General features: G+C 14.5%; 3 protein-coding genes across 3 annotated transcripts, besides 42 other annotated features; 2 read left to right on the top strand and 1 right to left on the bottom strand. All coding sequences in view use genetic code 6, as the record gives it.

Moving 5' to 3' along the window:
* Positions 1-32: part of a microsatellite that runs on past the window's edge.
* Positions 33-1,318: 1,286 nt separating this feature from the next.
* Positions 1,319-1,358: a microsatellite.
* Positions 1,359-1,536: 178 nt separating this feature from the next.
* Positions 1,537-1,584: a microsatellite.
* Positions 1,585-2,023: 439 nt separating this feature from the next.
* Positions 2,024-2,092: a microsatellite.
* Positions 2,093-2,805: 713 nt separating this feature from the next.
* Positions 2,806-2,869: a microsatellite.
* Positions 2,870-3,121: 252 nt separating this feature from the next.
* On the bottom strand, positions 3,122-7,925 carry IMG5_204090 (zinc carboxypeptidase family protein, putative; the record flags this gene model as incomplete). Its single annotated transcript, XM_004023793.1, has 12 exons — positions 3,122-3,163; positions 3,759-3,805; positions 5,217-5,227; positions 5,791-5,921; positions 6,041-6,156; positions 6,198-6,724; positions 6,772-6,885; positions 6,949-7,139; positions 7,208-7,315; positions 7,422-7,514; positions 7,562-7,696; positions 7,773-7,925. 12 exons carry the CDS (start codon positions 7,923-7,925, stop codon positions 3,122-3,124), a joined length of 1,668 nt encoding a protein of 555 aa, XP_004023842.1.
* Positions 3,338-3,377: a microsatellite.
* Positions 3,499-3,550: a microsatellite.
* Positions 3,508-3,561: a microsatellite.
* Positions 3,539-3,615: a microsatellite.
* Positions 4,667-4,714: a microsatellite.
* Positions 4,668-4,708: a microsatellite.
* Positions 5,940-6,023: a microsatellite.
* Positions 7,335-7,373: a microsatellite.
* A 59-nt stretch (positions 7,926-7,984) lies between the features above and the next one.
* Positions 7,985-8,029: a microsatellite.
* A 344-nt stretch (positions 8,030-8,373) lies between these two features.
* Positions 8,374-8,411: a microsatellite.
* A 483-nt stretch (positions 8,412-8,894) lies between these two features.
* Positions 8,895-8,977: a microsatellite.
* Positions 8,905-8,951: a microsatellite.
* An 86-nt stretch (positions 8,978-9,063) lies between the features above and the next one.
* Positions 9,064-9,105: a microsatellite.
* Positions 9,106-10,138: 1,033 nt separating this feature from the next.
* Positions 10,139-10,194: a microsatellite.
* Positions 10,195-10,247: 53 nt separating this feature from the next.
* Positions 10,248-10,285: a microsatellite.
* Positions 10,286-10,766: 481 nt separating this feature from the next.
* Positions 10,767-10,805: a microsatellite.
* Positions 10,806-11,452: 647 nt separating this feature from the next.
* Positions 11,453-11,509: a microsatellite.
* Positions 11,510-11,636: 127 nt separating this feature from the next.
* Positions 11,637-11,720: a microsatellite.
* Positions 11,712-11,812: a microsatellite.
* Positions 11,742-11,823: a microsatellite.
* A 1,280-nt stretch (positions 11,824-13,103) lies between these two features.
* Positions 13,104-13,198: a microsatellite.
* A 1,573-nt stretch (positions 13,199-14,771) lies between these two features.
* Positions 14,772-14,836: a microsatellite.
* A 90-nt stretch (positions 14,837-14,926) lies between these two features.
* Positions 14,927-15,002: a microsatellite.
* Positions 15,003-15,489: 487 nt separating this feature from the next.
* Positions 15,490-15,535: a microsatellite.
* Positions 15,527-15,602: a microsatellite.
* Positions 15,603-15,773: 171 nt separating this feature from the next.
* Positions 15,774-15,822: a microsatellite.
* Positions 15,777-15,823: a microsatellite.
* Positions 15,777-15,844: a microsatellite.
* A 352-nt stretch (positions 15,845-16,196) lies between these two features.
* IMG5_204080 (kinesin motor domain protein) lies at positions 16,197-16,969 on the top strand (the record flags this gene model as incomplete). The annotated part of the gene is made up of 2 exons (XM_004023792.1): positions 16,197-16,755; positions 16,827-16,969. 2 exons carry the CDS (start codon positions 16,197-16,199, stop codon positions 16,967-16,969), a joined length of 702 nt encoding a protein of 233 aa, XP_004023841.1.
* Positions 16,970-17,294: 325 nt separating this feature from the next.
* IMG5_204070 (kinesin motor domain protein) lies at positions 17,295-20,061 on the top strand (the record flags this gene model as incomplete). The annotated part of the gene is made up of 6 exons (XM_004023791.1): positions 17,295-17,641; positions 18,101-18,203; positions 18,266-18,743; positions 19,511-19,692; positions 19,736-19,920; positions 19,971-20,061. The coding sequence occupies 6 exons, from the start codon at positions 17,295-17,297 to the stop codon at positions 20,059-20,061; spliced, it is 1,386 nt and encodes a 461-aa protein (XP_004023840.1).
* Positions 17,560-18,406: a microsatellite.
* Positions 17,942-17,996: a microsatellite.
* Positions 20,062-20,170: 109 nt separating the features above from the next.
* Positions 20,171-20,224: a microsatellite.
* A 138-nt stretch (positions 20,225-20,362) lies between these two features.
* Positions 20,363-20,447: a microsatellite.
* Positions 20,365-20,449: a microsatellite.
* Positions 20,408-20,461: a microsatellite.
* Positions 20,462-20,728: 267 nt separating this feature from the next.
* Positions 20,729-20,770: a microsatellite.
* Positions 20,743-20,794: a microsatellite.
* Positions 20,744-20,807: a microsatellite.
* Between the last annotated feature and the right edge of the window lie 402 nt (positions 20,808-21,209).

The raw sequence follows: 21,209 nt of genomic DNA, 5'->3' as shown, positions 1-21,209 counted from the left end.
TAAAAATTATTTAATTTATATATAATATATATATACATTTAAATCAATCAAATCCTTAATATATATCAGTACAGTGTGGTATATATTATAATATATCTTTTCCTGGTCTTATATAAAAATTTCCTTCTTTTATTTCTATTTTTTATTCATTTTCAGCATTTTATAGTTTAGCATTTATATTTTTTTAATTTTTTTATATTACTTTATCATTTATAAATTTAGTATTTTATCTCTGTCTATAAAAAAATAATTGTTTTAATAATTTAATATATTTTATAATAAAATATAATTACTTTTGCATTGTATATAAAATTCTTACAGCCATCCCTTCAGTTTGAGTTTATTCTTTTTTTTGATTAGCCTCATTTTCTTCTATTTTAATTTAATATACATTAACCATCCATATTTTAAAGAAACTTTTAACAATTGAATATTTTTGATTTGTTTTTGTTTTATGATTTATTATATGTTCTCTAATTTTAAACTCAGCCTCTGTACTAATAACTTTATTTTATTATTATTTTAATTTTAATTATTAATATAATTATATTTCATCTTTATTTGCATCATTTATGAAAATTTAATTTTATTATAAAAGGTCAGTTTCTTTCTCTTTTTTTAACATCTTTTAAATAATACATATAAAATATGATTATTTAATAATAAAAAAATACATATTATAATATGGCTTTTCTATAATCATCATCTTTTTTTAATCCTCTGATTGCTAGTTTATCAGTATTATCAATTCCTTCTAATAAATTTTAATATTATTTAATTTTTTCTTCATTTTTCTTATTCAATTTTCCTTTTAATTGTTACTTTGTTTATTTTTTTTCTTTTTATTAATTTAATTAATTGGTGATTATTATATATTTTCAAAATATTTTATTTTAATCTAATAATCGTTTTAATTATCTTTTTATGAAATCGGAGAGTTAGAGTTATCTTATTAATTTCCGTTTTGTAATTACAAAGGACTTTATGCTTAAATTTAAATTTTTTATTGGCCTTATAATGCTAGTTAGTTAAATTTTTTGTCCATTTATTTCAAAAGTAATTGTTTATGTAAATCATCCTTTTTATTTAGTTTTTTTTTTATTATATTTTAAGGAATCAAAGAAATATCTTAAGGGCTTTCTTCATCATCATTACTTTTATTTGTTATACCAAAATTAAATATTGATTTTTAGGTCATTTTTTTAATTATAATGAATAACTTTTTATGTTTTTCTAAATTTATTTTTTAATATTTATTTGAGTTAAAAAATAATTAGAGAAAGTATAAAAGACTTATATAAAAAATATCAAAATTTGGAAAATATATATAAAAGAAAAAAAATATATTAAAAATAAAATAAATAATTTAAATGTCAATTTATAAAAAATTATTCTTAATATTTGTATGCTTTTGCATAATTTTTTCTGATGATTGTATAAACATAAAAATAAATAAATAAATCAAAAACATATATATTTTTTTTTAATGATAAGAATCATAAAACAAAGAAAAATCTTAATAATAAAGTGAAGCTTAAAAATAGTAATAAAGTAATAAAAAAAAATATTATAAAATAATAAAAATTATAATATTGAAGAAGAATAATAGGAAAAATATGAAGAATTTGAAAATTCTTTTTATATTTCTTGTCTATTGGCTGCCAGAAGAAGAATTGATAATTATGGTGAGTTAAAATTACTTGAAATTTTCAAAAAAGTTGAAAACAATGAAGATAGACTAAAACTTCATAAAAAAATGTTAGCTGAACATGTATATTTATGTATATAATATGCTAATAATAATAGGGAATACCCGAAAATAGTAATTTTATTTCTATAAAATATTTAATAAATAATAAATATAATTTTTAAGTTAATAGAATAAATATAATATAAAACACATTCAGAATAGATTTTAGATCTTCCTTATACAAACATAAATGCTGAAATTTACTTGAAAGAAAACTATTCTACAAATCTTGATGAAGAAGAAGAGGCTATAATAGAGTTTGCAGAAGTAAAAATATATATATATATATATATATATATTTTATATATATATATATATATATATATATATATATATATATATTTTTACATAACTTTTTAATTATAATATGATTTCATTAAAAGGATTATGATAAATAAGTTTAATAAAATAATTAATAATATTCAAACAATTTCGCTAAACCTAATGTTTAAGATATTAATTTTTCTTGTATAATTATCAGTCGTTAAAAAATAGATTCTTATGATAACAATACTATACAAAGTATTTTTAAAGAAGAATATGATTAATAAAAAAAGATATAATATTATGATAAATTATAAATCGAACATACTGATTATTGTATTAAATATGGTTACTCAAATCCAAATGAATTTAATTAAGTATAATATAAATAACAAATTAAAAAATATATATAATTTAAATAGTTGATAAAATCTTTACATAATAAAACATTTTAAATTAAATAAGTTGAAAATATATTTAAAGATATTAATTTATTAAAATACACTTAATAAGATTTTTCTTTAGAATTAAATATAAAAGAAGAATAAATAAAATAATTTATTATAGTAATTTTTATTTTTTTTATATTTACAAAAAATTAATTTTTTTTTAAAGAAATTTGATGAAGTAATGCAAAAATAATTAGAAAATTAAGGAAACTCATATATTCCTTCATTTATGAGAAAAGAACCCAAATTAGGAGGATTTTCAATATAAAATCTATCAAATAATTCTAAAATAACTTACTTTTTAGTTATATTTTTATTAATAAGTTTTTTAATTAGATATGGTAATATATGATTTAATTATAATTTTTTTTTTCTAATAATGTATTTATTAATCATTTTTATTTTTTTAGCTTTAAAAAATACATAAGATGATGATAATTAAAAAAATATGAAAAATAATAATGTTAAAAAAAAAAATGAAATAACTATTATTTTATTTATTTAAATAAAAAAATTTGTTTACTTTTTATTATTAAATATTATGTTCTAGTATTTAAAATATGTTATTAATTTTATTTAAATTAAAAATAAATAGATAATAAATTTAAAATAAAAAAAATTATCAAAATTTATATCTTTAAATAGTTCAAATAAATTTTCAATATTAATTATTTTTAAACAATTGATTATATATTAATTTCTATATATAATCATAAAAAAAAATTTTTTTTTTTTTAATATTGTGAAAATCCTTAAAATTAAATATATTCTAAATATATTAATATTTAAAAATTAAATAAACATTTATTATGTCGAACTAAAAAAAAGGCTTATTTAATAAATACAAAAAAAAATTGATAAATAAATGATATATAAAATATAATATTAAAAAAATAATTATTAAAAATATAATAATTACAATCATTTATATACAATAAAGTAAAATAATTTGTATATAAATAATAATAAATAAAGTATAATGATATTATAGATTAAAAAAAGAATATAATTTAAAAAATATGTCTTTATTAATATTTTATAAAAATATATAAAATTTATTTATAAATATATTTAAATATTTATTTATTTTTATATTTATATAATTTTATATAATATTATTTTTTTTAATTTTTATTTTCTTATATATTTATTATAAGATTATTATTTTAAAAAATAAATAATACAATTAAATTTATATATAAATTTATTAAATATATACAAAACAAAAAAAAATTAATAAAAATCATCATATAAAAAAAAATGTCAAAATTAAAAAAAAATAGTAATAATTTTACAAATTATTCATCTTCATCTTCTGACTTTGAAGAAACATCAGAATAATCTTTTTAAAGGCAAAAATAAAAATTTGATACTAAAGCAATATAAATAACCTAAAATCTCCAAAAAGACTCTTTAATATAATTTTTAAATGAATTATAGTAAGAAACATCGGATAGCAATAATAATGAATAAAACTATTACAAACAAATAAACGAAAACATAGAATTATAATAATTTGATGACGAAGATGATTTTTATATCCAATTATCAAAACAAACACTTCCTTAGCAATAACTAGAGCAACAATATATAGATTTAGTTTCTTCTAGATACGGAAAAATAATTAGAATGCCCAAAGGTGATTATTAAAATGACATATTCACAATCATATGTTTCAAAAAACATGTTTTTGATGCAAATTTAAATAATTTAAAAGAACTTTGGTGTCCCTAATGTTAAATTTTAAAATAAGAATACTAAGCATTTGCAGAAAGTCAAGAAGGATAATTATTAACTTAATTTTTGCAACCTTAATTAACTTTCAAATGTAAATATTAACATACATGGTAAGCATATGAAAATAACTTTTTAAAAAATAAATCTCGGTGTTCTAAATGTCCTGAATAATTATATTAAATGGCTAATTAAATGTTTTCTGATAATTATTAAGGAAACAATAATTCTTAATTGAATAATATTGGTTTGAAGTAATCTTGATAAAATTATATATTTGATTTTTATTTTGAACAAAATAAATAATTAATAAATAAAGTAAATGATTATTTATTTAATTTTTTTTTTTATTTTAACTTAGTAAAATTATGTAATAGAAAATAATATAAAATGCTTAAATAAATTAAATAATTTTGAAAAAAAAAAAAAAAAAAACTAAATAATAATTAATATTTTTACTTATTATATTTTTTTAAAAAAGATATAGAATTTTAAAAAAATAATAAATTTTTTAAAAGAAACGATTATATTAATATATACATACTTATTTTAAATTTTATGTTGTATTTTTTTCTTTTTATTATTTAATAAATAAATATATTTTTTTTATTTACTTTTTTCTTCATTTTTTTAAAATTTCATTTATATATTATTATTGTTATATTTACTAATTTTATAAAAAGTAAATATAATATAAATATAAATATAAAAATTTCTTATTAATTATAATATTATATTAATAATGTAATTATATTAAAAATAAAAAATTATTCTTATAACTATAATTTAAACATAATAAGATCATAGTAATTTTTTCGATTACCTGTTTATATTATATTTTGTTAACATATAATTTAATTTTTCTTTTTTATTTAAAATTTTTCAATTTTGCTATTTTTAGTATTTAATTTTTTTATTTGAGAATTAATTCTTTTTTTAATTAGTATCTTATACTATACTATTTTTTTTATTTTATTCATATTTTGCTTATTCAATAATTTTATTCATTTTTAAATCACCTTTTACAGATCTTATATTAAAAAAATAAAAAATGTTAAAAATAAAAAATACTCAATGAAAAATAAAAAAATACATTTAATTTTAATATTAAGGTCTTAACAGTTAAAATTAAATTTTATACTATTCTTTGGAATCAATACTATTTAAGGAATTAATTTAGGCCAATTTTCTATTTTTTATTTCTTTAAGTTCATTATTATCATTTAATTTTTAAATATGAGGATTAAGTTATAATTATTTTAATTAACTGTTTTCATTTTTTTATTTTATTTTATTAGATATGAATACTGTATTTAATTTTTCATTTTAATTTGTTTATTAAGGTAATTAAAAATTTTTAATTTTTACATAATTAGTATTATTATTAATTTATTTCTTTTTTATTTTTTTTTCTTTGCTTTATTCAACTTCTGTTTATATATTATATTTTAACCCTTTTTCTACATACATATATAAATATCTAAAATTAGGTAAAGGATTTTAACAAGATAACATTTTTATTATATTTCGTAAATAATTATCAAACCTATAAAATAAAAATAAATAAAAACAGAATTTAAATAATAAAAATACCTATAAGGTAACTGTTTCATAGTTTAAAATGCAATTTACATTTTTAATGTTGTATAATTTTTATAAGGACTATTTGGAATTCTTGAAATCGGATTAATTTTATTTAAGTCTAAAATAGCTTCAAGCATTCCCTTTAGAGAAAGAAATAAATATAATATATATAATATATATATTTATATATATATATATATATATAAATATATAATATACATATATATATAATATTTATATATTTTTTATTTTTAATTACTTCTCCTAAATTTGCATAATGTGATGAAATATATGGATAATCACATAATTTTTATTCAATACCATTACTTTAAGAAATCATATTAAAAATATTTTAATCTATTTCAAATTTACCTTCTTTTAAAAATATATTATAGAAAAAAATATTAATAAAAAACCTTTAAAATCATAATTTGAACTTCTCGAATACATAGTATTTAAATTAAAAGGCATATTATAGTTACATTCCAAAGTATAACAAAGAGAATTTCTAGTTTATTTATATAAAGCAACTCTTCCTGCTCCTTCTTTAGAAAGCCCATCACTTTTATCTTTAGAATACATATTTTTTTCTGTAAAATTACACAACTCATATTCAAAATAGGGAGTATTTAAAGCCATTAATTTAGTGAGTAAATTACACTCAATTTAACTTTTATAGTCCATGCAATTTCCATAAATAAAAGACCCTTTTTTACTTGCTTGGGCATGTAAATCCATATAACAATAAAGTTAACCTTTATCATACAAATGCATCAATAACTCTTTTATAGAATATATTTCAGGCTAATCCAGTCCTGGATTTATATAGAATCTATTCAAATTACAACCTTAAGAATCTGTTCTATAATGGCCTCTACTTACACCATCAGGATTTATTAAAGGAATCATTACAAAAACAAAATTTTCTCTTAAATTCTTTGATCTTTTTTTTTGGTTTTTTTTTAAAAAATATATATGTATTATTTTTACCGAATATCTTGTTTATCTAAAAGCATTTTCAACATTCCGTTAAATACATGAGATCCAGGAACTTCTCCTGGATGAACTCTAGTAGATATGAATATATATCGTTTATTTGGAAAACTATTTTATGTTAATTTATTAAATTTTTTGTTTGTTTTTTAAATAATATATATTAATATTTACAATAATGGATATTTTTGTTATGGAAATGAAATTTTAGACTAAAGTTTTAATTAATCTTATGATTTACTATTGCTAGATGTAATTGTTATTAGTTCTACGTTTCTATATTCTTTTGAATAAACTAAAACTGATCTATGGAAATATATTTCTTTATCAAATTAATATGTATTTTCTATTTCATCAAGCATTTCCTAAAATTAAAAAATAAATACATAAATATTATATATTAATTTTTTAAAAATCGAATTTTTATATTAACTTAATTATCAGTATAAGACCAAGGATAAGTAAAAGCAAAATAAACTAATTCATCGGTATCTTAAAAAGTATAAGTAAATGTAATATCCATTCCATTTTCAGTTTAAACCTTTTATTTAAAAAATATTAAATATAATTTATGTTTAAAATATAAGTTTTATTTAAAAAAATAAAAAATATAACATAAAATATATTTATATATAATAATATTATACTATTGTATTAGCAATATTCTAGTCTAATCTTTGCCATTAATTATTTACTGAAGATTTAAATACTGGCTAATGTCCATCTTTATATAATTTTTACTTGATATTTTTTGTTATTAAAATATTTTTATTTAACAAATTTTTACTTGAAAATTAATGTCTTTCAAAGTCATGTTAATTATGGTATTCTTGCTTACTCCTTAGACAGAAAAATGAAACCAAGTCTTATATTTCATTTCTTTTTATGTCAAATATGCGTCTGGCATAATCCAGATATTAAACTTTTATTTTTTTATTTTTTAATAAAATAAAAAAGATAGTTTTTTTTTTTTTTTTTTTTCAGATTTTATTTCATACATTTAATCCAAGTAATTCGTGATTTCTTTCAACTTTTAACATATTCCCACTGTCGAAATCACTATTAAATTCTATTGAGCCAAAATAAAACAGATTTCTTTAATGATGAACATTTGGTAGACAATAAGCAGGTAAATCTTTTTTTTGTTGCATTTTTTTATTTTTAGAAAATTAAATTTATTTATTAAAATGGATAGATAATGTTTATAATAATTATATTTTAAAAATTATTATATTTTTAAAATTATTTTATTTTATTTTTAAAATAATAACATATATATTTTTAAGTAAATTTTTGTTACTATCATTATCTGAACTTTTTTATTTTAAATTTATTATTTGCTTCATTTGTTAATTTAAATTACTTTATTTTTATAAAAATAGATTAGTTTTTTTTTTTTTTTGTAATAATTAAAAAATATATAAAAATTAAAAATTAAAGTAATATTTTTATAACATTAAAAAAAATTATAAATTCACTTATAAAATATATAATTAAAAATGCATAGAATTAAAATCAATTATTTAATTATTTTAAAATATTAATGTTTTTGAAATTTTTAATATATGCTTTTGAATTAATAACAATAATTAATTTTTTAAAATATATTATTAAATAAAAATAATTATATATATAAAGATTTCTATTTATATTTAAAAACATTACTTTTTAATAAATATTATAATTTCTAATATTAATAAATAATATTTTTTTTATTATTTCTATTATTTCATACATTAAATTTCATAAAATTATTAAATTAAATTCATTTTATACAATAAATATTATATGTAAAAATTTTTAATATATATTCTTATATTATTCTTATATATACTTTTTTCGAGTATTTAGATTATTATAATCAGAAAATTTTAAATAAATATTGTCTATTCAATTAAATAATGTAAATAAATTAATAAATATGATTATATTTTTTATATAAAAAATATGAATTATAAATATTTACAAATTATATACATTAAATATTATTAATTATATATATTATAACATAGATTATATTATTGTATTTGAATTTTTTTATTTTTTAAGTTTCCGTCTATATTTTTTTTCACTATTGTATTATTTTCTTATAATAATAAAATTAAGAATATCTTAATTAGATATTATTTAATATTTATAAAATATATATTAAATTATTTTAATAAATTATATTTATATTAATAATATTTTTTTTTATATTTATTTATAATAAATTTTGTTAATAACATTAAAAACATTTATCATAAATATTTTTATTAAAACTACACAATAATATATTCTCCTATATCAATATTTTTTATTTATTTATTATATTATATTCATTTATTATATCCTTTTAATTAATCAACTTTATTTCCCAAAAGTATAATTAAAATAGTATCCTAAATAAAGGTTGGTAAGCATTTTAAAAAATGTAAAATAAATTCGTAATAAAATTCTATAAAAACCACTTATTTTCTTTAAATTAAACTTTAATAAATAATTCTAGCTACTCTATTAGTATCTAAAGTAGGTAAAATAAACTAAAATATAGTTTAAAATCCTTTAAATAATTAAGTATTTACTTAATAAGGATTTATAATAGTTAATTAAACATTTTAATATTTTTCTGTTTTTAAATCCATCCTTAAACAATCATGAAATTAAACAAGTCCATGTTTACTGGCTGCATATTCAATAGTTTTTAATCCTATCTAGTATCCAGCTACTGATCCAATATTTAAAATATGTTTTTCTCCTTTTAAAATATTAGATTGATTTAAAAATAAAAGACATAACTATATATATGATAAAAGATTTATTTGCTATGCTTTTTTAAATTAAGAAAAACTTAAATTTTAAAAATATTATAAACATGCAACTGCAGCATTATTAATCAATATATCAACTTTTTTATAATTTTCTATTATATCTTAGAATGTTTCATTTACTTTTTATTTATTATTCAAATCACAATTTATATATTATAATTTATAATTATATCTTTCTAATAAATAAGATTCTTGTTATTCGTCTCTTACTATATCAATATTTATTATTATCGGTTTATGATTTTTTATTAAGTATTCACATAATTAAGATCCTATTCCATTACTTGCACCTGTTATTAGAATTACTGTGTCTGGAGTTATTTGTAATTTTTTATTTATGAATCTATAATATATTTCTGATATATAATGTCTTATACTAAAAACTAAGAGTAAAAAGACTAAAGTAAAGATTATTGGACTTATAATTTATATTCCATAATATATAATTATATTAAGCATAGTTTAATTATTATTTTTAATACTCACAAAAAATATGAATGAATTTTAAAAAAAATTTAATATAATTTTTTATATTTATTTTTAATTGAAAATAGATATGTATTTTTTATTATTATATATATTTATTTTATTAATTATATATATATTTTTTTTTCTAATACATTTAATTTAAAAATTTATTTTATTTATATTTGAAAAAAAAAAAAAAAAAAAAAACTTAAAAAAAAAAAAATGTCAAAAAATTTTACTTATAGTTCAAATAGATTATAAGAAAATAAATTATAAGTACTATTAGAAAGTTAAAAAAAAAGTAATAATAATCTAAATAGTATATTTTAAAAAAGAAGATAATCAAATCCCATAAAAACATAAAACCATTATTTAAAAATATCTTAAAAACCAAGCAAGAAAAAAAATAATTCCTCACATTCAACTCCTAAAAAAACTTCAATAAAGCGGAAATCATCTTTGAATATAAATAAATCATTATCTCCTTCATTTAAGTAAATAATAATATAATAATAAAAAAATAAAATAAAAAAAATAAGTTTGGAAATAAAAAAATAAATACCATATTTGTAAAATAATCGTTAAAATGACAAATAATATTAGAAAAAAAAAAAAAAATCAAAAACTGATAATAGTTATTTATTTAAAAAATCCAATCATAGTACTAACAATAATCGAGATAGTAAAACCCATATATAAGTTTCTTAATTAAACTTAAACAATAATTTAAATAATAACTTAAACAATTATTTATCTATTTCATCTTCTTCGTCTTCTTCTATATTTTCCAGTGATGATTTAAATTCAGGTCTGAGTTAAAGCCTTTTAAAAAAAATGGAAATAAGAAATTAAAAAGCCTATGATGCAACTAATTTGAATACTTTCGGGGATTGTATATTAAATCAAAAACTAGATGATTGGAAAAAAGAAAAACTTTAGTAAGAATTTAAAATATTATTTTATAGAACAAGAGAAATAGGAGAACTTTTAGTAGATTAAACATCATATAGTAATAAGTTATTTAAAGAGATGTAATAATAATAAAAAACAAATGACATCGTCAAAAATAAGTATAAATAATGCAAAAATATACTCAAAGAAATAAAAGAATAAATATTATATAAAGAAGATAAATAAGAGCAAAAAGTTTTTTTTATTTTTTATTAAGACAAATAATATTATAAAAAAAAATAAAAATATAGGAATAATAATTAAAAAAATAAATAAATTCTTTAAATATTTAAATTAATGAATAAAAATAATAAATAGATTTTTTAGATAATTAATTAAATTAAACAAAAGACAATTATAATAGTGAAAAACTAAGTTTATTAGAAAATATAAAAAGACTATAGTAAGAACTTAATAAAAAATAAGAAGAAAATAAACAAATAGATTTTAAAAATAATAATTTTATATAATAAAAAATAATAAAATAATAATATAATTAAAAAATAGAAGAATTAAACCAAGCTGTATTTGAAAATCAATAAAAATATCAAAAAAAAGTACAAGAAAATGAAATTTAATCAAAAGAATAATAGAATATAATATATAACTTATAAAGGCAAAATTAAGAATAAGAAATATAAATATAAAAAATTATCAAATAAAATTAATAATATTAAGAAGTAATAAAAAAAAATATAGATATAAAAAAATAATAAATATTTACATATATAATAAAAGATATATATATAAATATAAATATATATATATATATATATATATATATATATATTTATAATCATATATATATATTCATATATATTTAATTTTTAAGTTAATAAATGAATTAGAAAATCATCTTAAATAATATAAATAAGAAAACAAAATATAAAAAGAATAAAAAGTTAATCTAGATTTACAAAGTATTTATAATCAGGAATAATTAAACTCTTTTAAAAATAAATGTGATTAATATAAATAAAATATAAAATAATAAGAAAATGAAATTTCTTAATTAAGAAACGAAAAAATTTAAGACAAGGCTTCTCTAGATTTATTAGCAAAATAACTTTAAGATTGCTAAGAGGCTATTAATAATTTAAAAAAAGATATTGAAAATGAATAATATGTTAAATTAACATAAAGTATAGAATTAATAAAAGTATTTTTTTTTTATTTTTTTAATAATTTTATATTAATATAAGCTAATTGAATTATAAAATGAGAATTAAATACTTAAAGAGAAATATAATTGCTTTTAAAATAGTTAAAACTTCTAAGAGAATTTAATTAAAAAACAATAATCTTAATTATAAAATTAAAAAGAAGAAATTAATAGCAAGTTTAAATATAAAGAAAATGAACTTGAGAACTTAAAAGAAGAATTAAACCAAAAAATGAAAAAAATATAAGAAAATCATAATAAAAATGATGATTTGTTATTATAACAGTAGTTAAAAATATAAGAATTATAAGAAATTATATTTAAAAATTCTTCAGAAAAAGAAATCTTAAAAGGAGAGGTAAAAAATATAAATGACATTAATAACTTTTCAAACAAAAAAATAAAATAAAATTAATAGAATTTAATATTAAAATAAACTGAATAAAAATATGAAGAAATAATTAAAAATTTAAAAAATGAAAATTAAAAAAGTATTGAACAAAAAATCGAATTAATGAATAAAATTAAAGAATTATAAACAGAATCTTAATAAATAAAATATTAAAAGGAAAATTATAAAGATAAATTAATTACTTAATAAGATAATTAAAAATAATAAGTAATTTTGTTTAATAAAATAATTATTAAGTATATAAATTTTATTTTATTTTTAATAAAAGTTTAAGTCTATAAATTCAAAAGATAAAAGATTTCTAAATTTAAAAGATTCTCCTGAATATTAAAATATAAAATAAAAAGATAGCAAATTGAAAGTAAATAAATTATTATATAAATGTTATTTTTTTTCAATTTAAAGGTTATTAATGATATAAAAGATCTAATAAGGGATCATAAAAAAAAGAATTTTATTGAAAAGCACCATAATATACATTTTTGAAAATATAAATATTAATTTGTTTTAATAAGTGAAGTGGAATTATTAATTTATATATATAATAATAATAAATAATTTTAAATAATATTTATATTTTATATTAATATATATTTATTATATTAAAATTATTTATAATATATTTAATCATTATTAATGTTTTATTTTTTAATCAAATATTCTTTTTCTTACCTTTTAAAAATATAAAAAATAGAATTCATATAATTGATTTCTTATGTCTTAAATCAATCTCTTTTTAGTTTATAAATCATTATTTTAATCTTTAATTTTAAATTCTTTTACTTCGAAATCCTATTTTTTTACAATATTAAAATAATTATATACAATAACTAAAAATAAAAAATACCGTAAATATAATTCATAATATAATTACAAGTATTAACTATAACAGAAGAAGAAATATGATTATATACCGCAAGCAATAGACAAATATCTAGAAGAAGATTCAAAAAATTAGAGATAAAATACTTGCAATGCCAAAGTAAGAGTATTTATATTAAAATAAACTTTTTTAAATAAAATTGGACATACTTTATAATATATATATTATTTATATATATACTAAAGATATTTTTTTATTTATTTTAAAAATATATTTATCTTTTTAGTTTATAATTATTCTAATTTTAATTATTAAATTTTATTGTTTAAAAATATTTTTTATTTTTAACAAATTTAAGCACTTTTTTTTTATTTTAAATAATTTTTTTGTTTGCCCATAATCATATTTTAATAAATTTTTTTCTTTTTTTCCCCAATCTTTAAGTCTCTATATTTCATCAAATTAATTTTCTGTAGGATTTCAATATAATCATAAGCAGCTTATTTAACTATTTTTATATATTATGTATTCTTAAATTGATCAACTTATATTTAAATTATTAAAAGAATATCCTCGACAGATAAATTATAATAAGAAGCTAGTTTTGATAAAATTTCTAATTATATTTGACTATTACTATAATCTATAGTTATTAACTCTTTTTTTAATTTTTTTATACGTTTTCTATTTTTAGATATATAAACCTATAAACAAAGCATAAATATCTAATTAATCCTATACACATTTCTAATGTTTTCTATCAATTTGATTTTCTTTATTAAGTATTTAATCTTGAATATTTTTAGTTACTTTCAATTAATATATATTTTTTTATGCTTTGATTGATTTAATATATAAAAAATTAATAATTTTCACAAAAATTATATTCTTTATCTTATCAATCTATACATTTTATTTAAAAAGAAAAATCTTATCATAATAAATAAAGATAAATCCTTATTATATTTAATCATAAAATTTTACACTAATTCAATAAAAATGCTTATTGAAGTTTCGCTATACTTAAACTAATTGTCTATCAAATCAATGGCGGAAAATATAAATTTTATCAATTACAATAAAGGTTTGATTTTATATATTTATATTGATAACTAATGTTTATAGTTTGTATAAAATAAAGTTTTTATTTAAATTAGTTATAATTAAAAAAAAATATGTCAAAGTTATAACTATTATAATTTAAAATACATCTTTAATTTTAAAAGAATTTAATAATTAATAAATAAATTTATGAAAATATATTAAAAGTTTTAAATTAAACTTTGTAAATTTTTTAAATTAAAAAAGGAGTAGAAGCGAAATTATTTAATTAGTATATATATTATTAGTTTATGATTATATAGATGTTGTTATATATATATAAATAAATATATATATATATATATATATATATAAATATATATATATATATATATTTGTTAATTAATTTGTTATTATAAATATATATTTTTTAAAAATTTTCTGCCTTTTTATAATGATTTTTTTCGGATATTATTTTAACTTATTTAATTTTTTATTTTTATTTATTATTAACTTTGTATTTTTATTTATTATTAACTTTGTATTTTTATTTATTATTAAAGTATCTAAATCTATATTTTTATTATTATTAATGTATTTATAAATATTACATTCTTTATATTTATCTATTGATAAATTAAATTATCATGCATTTATTATAAAATGAATCCATCAGAAATATTAATTCATAATAAATTTTATTTTAAATTAAAAGACAAAATATAAAATCTTTTTACAATAAATATAAATCAATTTTATATTTAAAAGAAAATTTTATAAATAAAATCGTAAAATTTTTTTGATGTACAAATTATTATTTTATATTTTTTATCATCTAAATCTTTTATAGAATTTCATATAAGATGACATATCAATTATTTTAATTAAGTTTTAATTTATAATTTTATATTTTTGTAAAAAAATAATTTTGAGGGAAAATGAACTAAATTATAGTTTATTAATTAAGAATTAAATAAAATACATAAAAATAATTTTGTTTTATAATTATAATATGAAAACTATAATATTTATATATTATATATAATTAATAATAAATTTATCTTTTTTTATATAATAAATCTATTTTTTTATATTTATATATTTAACGAAAAAGTTGAAAAATTATTTTTAAATTTTAAATTTAAAAAAAAATTTAAAAATCTTAATTAATGTAATAAAACATATAAAAATCAAAAAGAAATTTTTTAAAATAAATAAATATAAAGTATAATTTTTTAATCACAAACACAAACATATATTTAAAAAAAAAAAATTAAAAGTATATATACAAAAAATATATATCAATACCTAAATATATTTATTTTAAACAGCTAAAAAATAAAATAAAATAAAATAAAAAATAAATAAAATACAAATAAAATTCAAAAAAAAAAAAAACTAAACAAACAAACAAAAAATGAATAAATAAGAAACACCCTAAAACATTTAAGTTCATGTTCGTGTTCGCTAACTAAATTCTCGTGAAATTTAAGAAGGTGCTCAACCCTGTATTCAATTAGACTAAGTAAAACCCAAAAAAAATCAAACAAAATAAATAAACTTAAAAAAAAGAATAACCCAAACACAATTTAAGTTGAAAACAAATCTTTTTAATATGATTATGTATTTGGTCCACAATCTACTCAAGAAGAAGTATTCAATGTAATAGGTAAACCCTTAACAGACACTTGCTTAGAATGATACAATGCATGTATATTCGCATACGGTTAGACTGGTTCAGGTAAAACATACACAATGTTAGGAAAACTAAACTAATTGGACTAAATACAACTATAATAACACTAAATAACAGAAAATATACATAATGGATTACAAATGAGAGTATTTGATTATATTTTTAGACTTTTAAATTAAGCCGAAAAGCGAAAAGAAATCGAATATATAATAAGCTGTAGTTATTTAGAAATATATAACGAATAAATTTACGATTTGCTTTCCTTAAATTATGATACTTTATAATTAAGAGAAGATATTTAAAAAGGAATTTATGTTGAAAATTTAACTTAGGAAGTTATTTCTTCCTCTAGAGATGCGGTCAGTATGTTGGTTAAAGGGTAGTAAAAAAGACATGTAGGAATGACTAATATGAATGAATATTCTAGTAGATCTCATTCAGTATTTTGTTTAAGTGTCTAGTAAAAAATTTAGTAGTAAAATTATGAAGTTGCTCATGTTAAAGACTCAAAAATCTATTTTGTTGATCTTGCTGGGTCTGAAAGATAAAAACAAGCTGTTTCAGCTGGAGAAAGATTAAAAGAAGCTTAAAATATTAATAAATCTTTAACAACTTTAGGTTTTTTTTAAAAATTATCTATTTTTTTATTTATGTTTTTTTTTTTGTAAAAAAAATTTAAATAAATATAGGATTAGTAATTAATGCTTTAGCTGAATAATTTTCAAATGGAAAACAAAGACATATTCCATATAGAGATAGTTAAACTTACTTTTTTACTTAAAGATTCTTTAGGTGGAAATTCAAAAACTTTTATGATTGCTATGTGTAGTGAAGCCAGTAGCTAATATTAAGAAACTTTATCTACACTTAAGTTTGCATAAAGAGTTAAGATTATAAAAAACCAAGTATTATTATTTAAAAATTTTAAATATTTAATGTTTTTTTTTTTTGAAAAAAGGCTGTAATAAATGAAGATTTAAGTGGAAACGTTTAACAATTGAAAAGTGAAATTAAAAGATTATAATTAATTATTTAAGAATAAGATAATAATAATTATTTAAATACAGATATTGATATTAAAGATGTTTAAAATATCGAAATGCTAATTAAAAAAATTTAATTTTAATTTCTGAATAATTTAAACCTATAAATTGATAATGTTAAAAATGAATAAGGTAACTTTCTTTTATTTAAAAATATTATAATATAATTTCTTTATTTTATTAAATTAAATTATAATAAAGTTAAAATTGATGAGAAATTTATATAGATAAAATAATAAATTGAATATAATTAATAAATAAATAATCTTTAAAACAACTAGAATGATGAAAACTAAATTTGTCTAAATAATTTAATTTAATATTTATAGGAGTTTGAATATATAAAACATTAATTTTAAAATAAACTACATTAAATTGGATTAATTAAATTTAGATAAAGAATAATCTTTATAATAAGAGCTTAATACATTAATTTTAAAACTTGATGAAAAAGAACAAGAGTATAAATTATGATTTTATAATATTTTTTAAAATAAATAAATAATAGGATAGAATAATAATATAACTTTTATGATTAATAATAATAACATTTAAATGAATAATCATAATAAAATAAACTAGAAATAGCAGAATTAAAGCTATTGATTAATGTAACTAAATATTTTTATTTTTTTTATAATTAAATTTTATACTTTTTTTTAAAAAAGAATAATTAACATAATCATTAAGAGAGAATAGAAAGATATGAAATACAATTACTATAAAATAACGAAAACCAACAACAAATATAAATATAAAATATAGAATTATAAAGCTTAGTAGAAGAATAGAATTAATAAATTTAGATAAAGAATAATCTTTATAATAAGAGCTTAATACATTAATTTTAAAACTTGATGAAAAAGAACAAGAGTATAAATTATGATTTTATAATATTTTTTAAAATAAATAAATAATAGGATAGAATAATAATATAACTTTTATGATTAATAACAATAACATTTAAATGAATAATCATAATAAAATAAACTAGAAATAGCAGAATTAAAGCTATTGATTAATGTAACTAAATATTTTTTATTTTTTTTTATAATTAAATTTTTATACTTTTTTTTTAAAAAAAGAATAATTAACATAATCATTAAGAGAGAATAGAAAGATATGAAATACAATTACTATAAAATAACGAAAACCAACAACAAATATAAATATAAAATATAGAATTATAAAGCTTAGTAGAAGAATAGAAATAACAAATTTAATAACTAGAAAATCACAATGAAAAATTAGATTCTTCATGTTAAAATTATATTCATTAATTAGAACTAAAAACTAAATAAGAAAGCAATTTATAATTTGACTTAAAAAATAAATAAAATTAAATTTTGGAAATTGAAGCATAAATAAACTTCTTAAGACTCCAAGAAGAACATAATAATAAAATCATTAATTAAAAAAATAATGAAATACAATACTTAAATTCTAAACTAGAAAAAGAATCTTATTATTATATGGAATAATTAAATCTTAAAAATGAAAATGAAGAAAAAAATAACCTTAATACAATTAAATTAAAAGAAGTTTATTTTTATATATATTTTAGTATATATATATATATATATTTATTTTTAATAATATAAAGGAAATAGAAACTCTTAATTAAACTATTTAATTTAATAATAAATAATTAGAATAAGAGAAATTAAAAAATAAAAATATGAAGAATTAGTAAAACATAAGTGTTAAGAAATGTAAATTTTAACTAATGAAAATAAAAGTTTAAATGAGAAATTTTAAGAATTATAAAGATAAAACTCTAGTATGATTTAAAAGATTAAATAATATGAAGTTTTATTAGATGATAAAAAAAGATTATTCAAAAATATGAAAAATAATAAATTGAAAAAGATTAGAAAATTTAATAAATGCTAAAATTTGAGGATGATATAAAAGATAATACTTTACAAATGAAGTTCAGAATATTAAAAGAAAAATAATTAGTTTGGAAGATAAAAATTAAATAATAAGTGTAATATTTATTTATAAATATATTTTTATTTAATAAATATAAATAAATAAGGAATAATTAAAAATAAAATCATTAGAAAATGAAAAAATATAGAATCAGCTCTAATTAATATAATTAAATAGATAAAAAAATTAAAGTTATTTAGAAGAGTAAAAATTTATATAATAAAAAAAAAAAGCAAATCTTATTAAAAAATTGTATTTATTAAAAAGTTTATAATATGATTTATAAAAAGAAAGAGAACAATTTTAATAATTAAAACAATAATATTAAAACATGCTTTTAGATAAAAAATTAGAAGATTAATAAAAAAGCAATTTATAATAAAATAATTTACAAGATGAAAATGCAATAAAAAAACTAGAAGAAAAAATATTAAACATAACAGAATAGTTTAATAAATATAAAAATATAGCAGAAAGTAAAATAACAGATATACTATAAAAAATTTCATATGGTTAGACTACTTCATAAATAATGAAAGACATTTCAAATTAATTAGAATTAACTAAAAAAAATGAAGTTTATAATTATAATTATTTAAAAAAAAATATTTAAATAATAGGATTTAACAGAAACTTTAAAATAAAAAGAATACTAAGAAAAGGAATTTTATTAAGCAATAAAAGTTTATTTACAAGAAAGTAAAAAGAATTCTTTGATAAATAATAATATATTGATTAACTAAATTCATAAAATGATGTTAATATTATTAAAAATATTTTCAAAAATATTCTTAAGAACATAAATGTTTTTAATATGAAAAAATATTTTATATATATTTTTTTATTAAATAAAAGGATAAAGAAAGAGAACTTTAATTTTAAGTTTATTAATTAAAAGAAAAAAAGCTAGCTTTAAATATTACTAATCTAAATGCTAAGAACTTGAATATAAATATGAAGATAAAAAAACATAAAAAAATACTCAAAACAATTAAATAATTAATTCGAAAAGAAAAATGTTAGATAGCGATAAAGAAAATAAAGATATTTTGTAAGAAATAAAAATAATTCAAATAAAAAATAATTAAAACTTAATAATAATTGAAATATATATATATATATATATTATAATAATATATTTTTTAATTAATTAATTTATAAACATTTTTCTATTAACTAACAAATTAAATAATTTTATATAAAAATATAATAATATATATAATTTCTAATTTTTTTTTAAAACCAAAATTATATATATAAATATATTATATTATAATTATAAATATATATATATATATATATATATATTTATATTTATTAATATAAATATATATTTTTTTATTTATCTATCTTATTTTTTCATGTATTTTATAAATAAATATATTTATTTAATAATAATATTTTTTAGAATAGATAGTTAATTATAAAAATAAATTTAAATTATTTTTATTATTATGTTGAAAATCATTATTCTTTTTATTTATTTTTTAATTAATTTTTTTTATATATATATTAAATAACAATATTTTTTTTTCATTTTTATATCTTCTATATTTTATTTTTAATTAAAATTTTTCAAATTAAATTATGAAATATATTTGTCTAATTATTTATTTATTTATATCTAATTTTTAATTATTTTAATTTTTTTTATTACTTTTAATATTTTATTATTATTTCGTATTTTTTTTAATTTTCTGAATTTTAAATTTTATTAAAAAAAAAAATATTATTTTTTGTTTTTTAATATACTTAAATAAATAAAAAAATGAAAGAATATGAATCACTTAAAATATTAATAAATAACCTTGAATAAATAATTCTAGAATAACAAAAAGAAATAAAAAATCTAACTGAAAAAAAAGTTTAACTAACTACAATTTTAGAAAAATACAACCATGAATTATCTTAGAAAAATGTAATATATACCGAAATGTAAAATTTAAAAATTTCTGCATACAAAAATATTTATTCTATCCAAAAAATTTAATAAAATATTAAATTAATAAATAAAATACCTTAAATTTATTTTTATATAAAAAAGGACCGTTGTTTATCGCAGCAAAAATACATAGAAATATTAGAAAAATAATT

This window comes from Ichthyophthirius multifiliis (genome assembly GCF_000220395.1).
Source record: "Ichthyophthirius multifiliis unplaced genomic scaffold scaff_1120509251435, whole genome shotgun sequence".
Taxonomy (NCBI): Eukaryota; Ciliophora; class Oligohymenophorea; order Hymenostomatida; genus Ichthyophthirius; species Ichthyophthirius multifiliis.
This window is presented reverse-complemented; position numbering and strand designations above follow the sequence as displayed.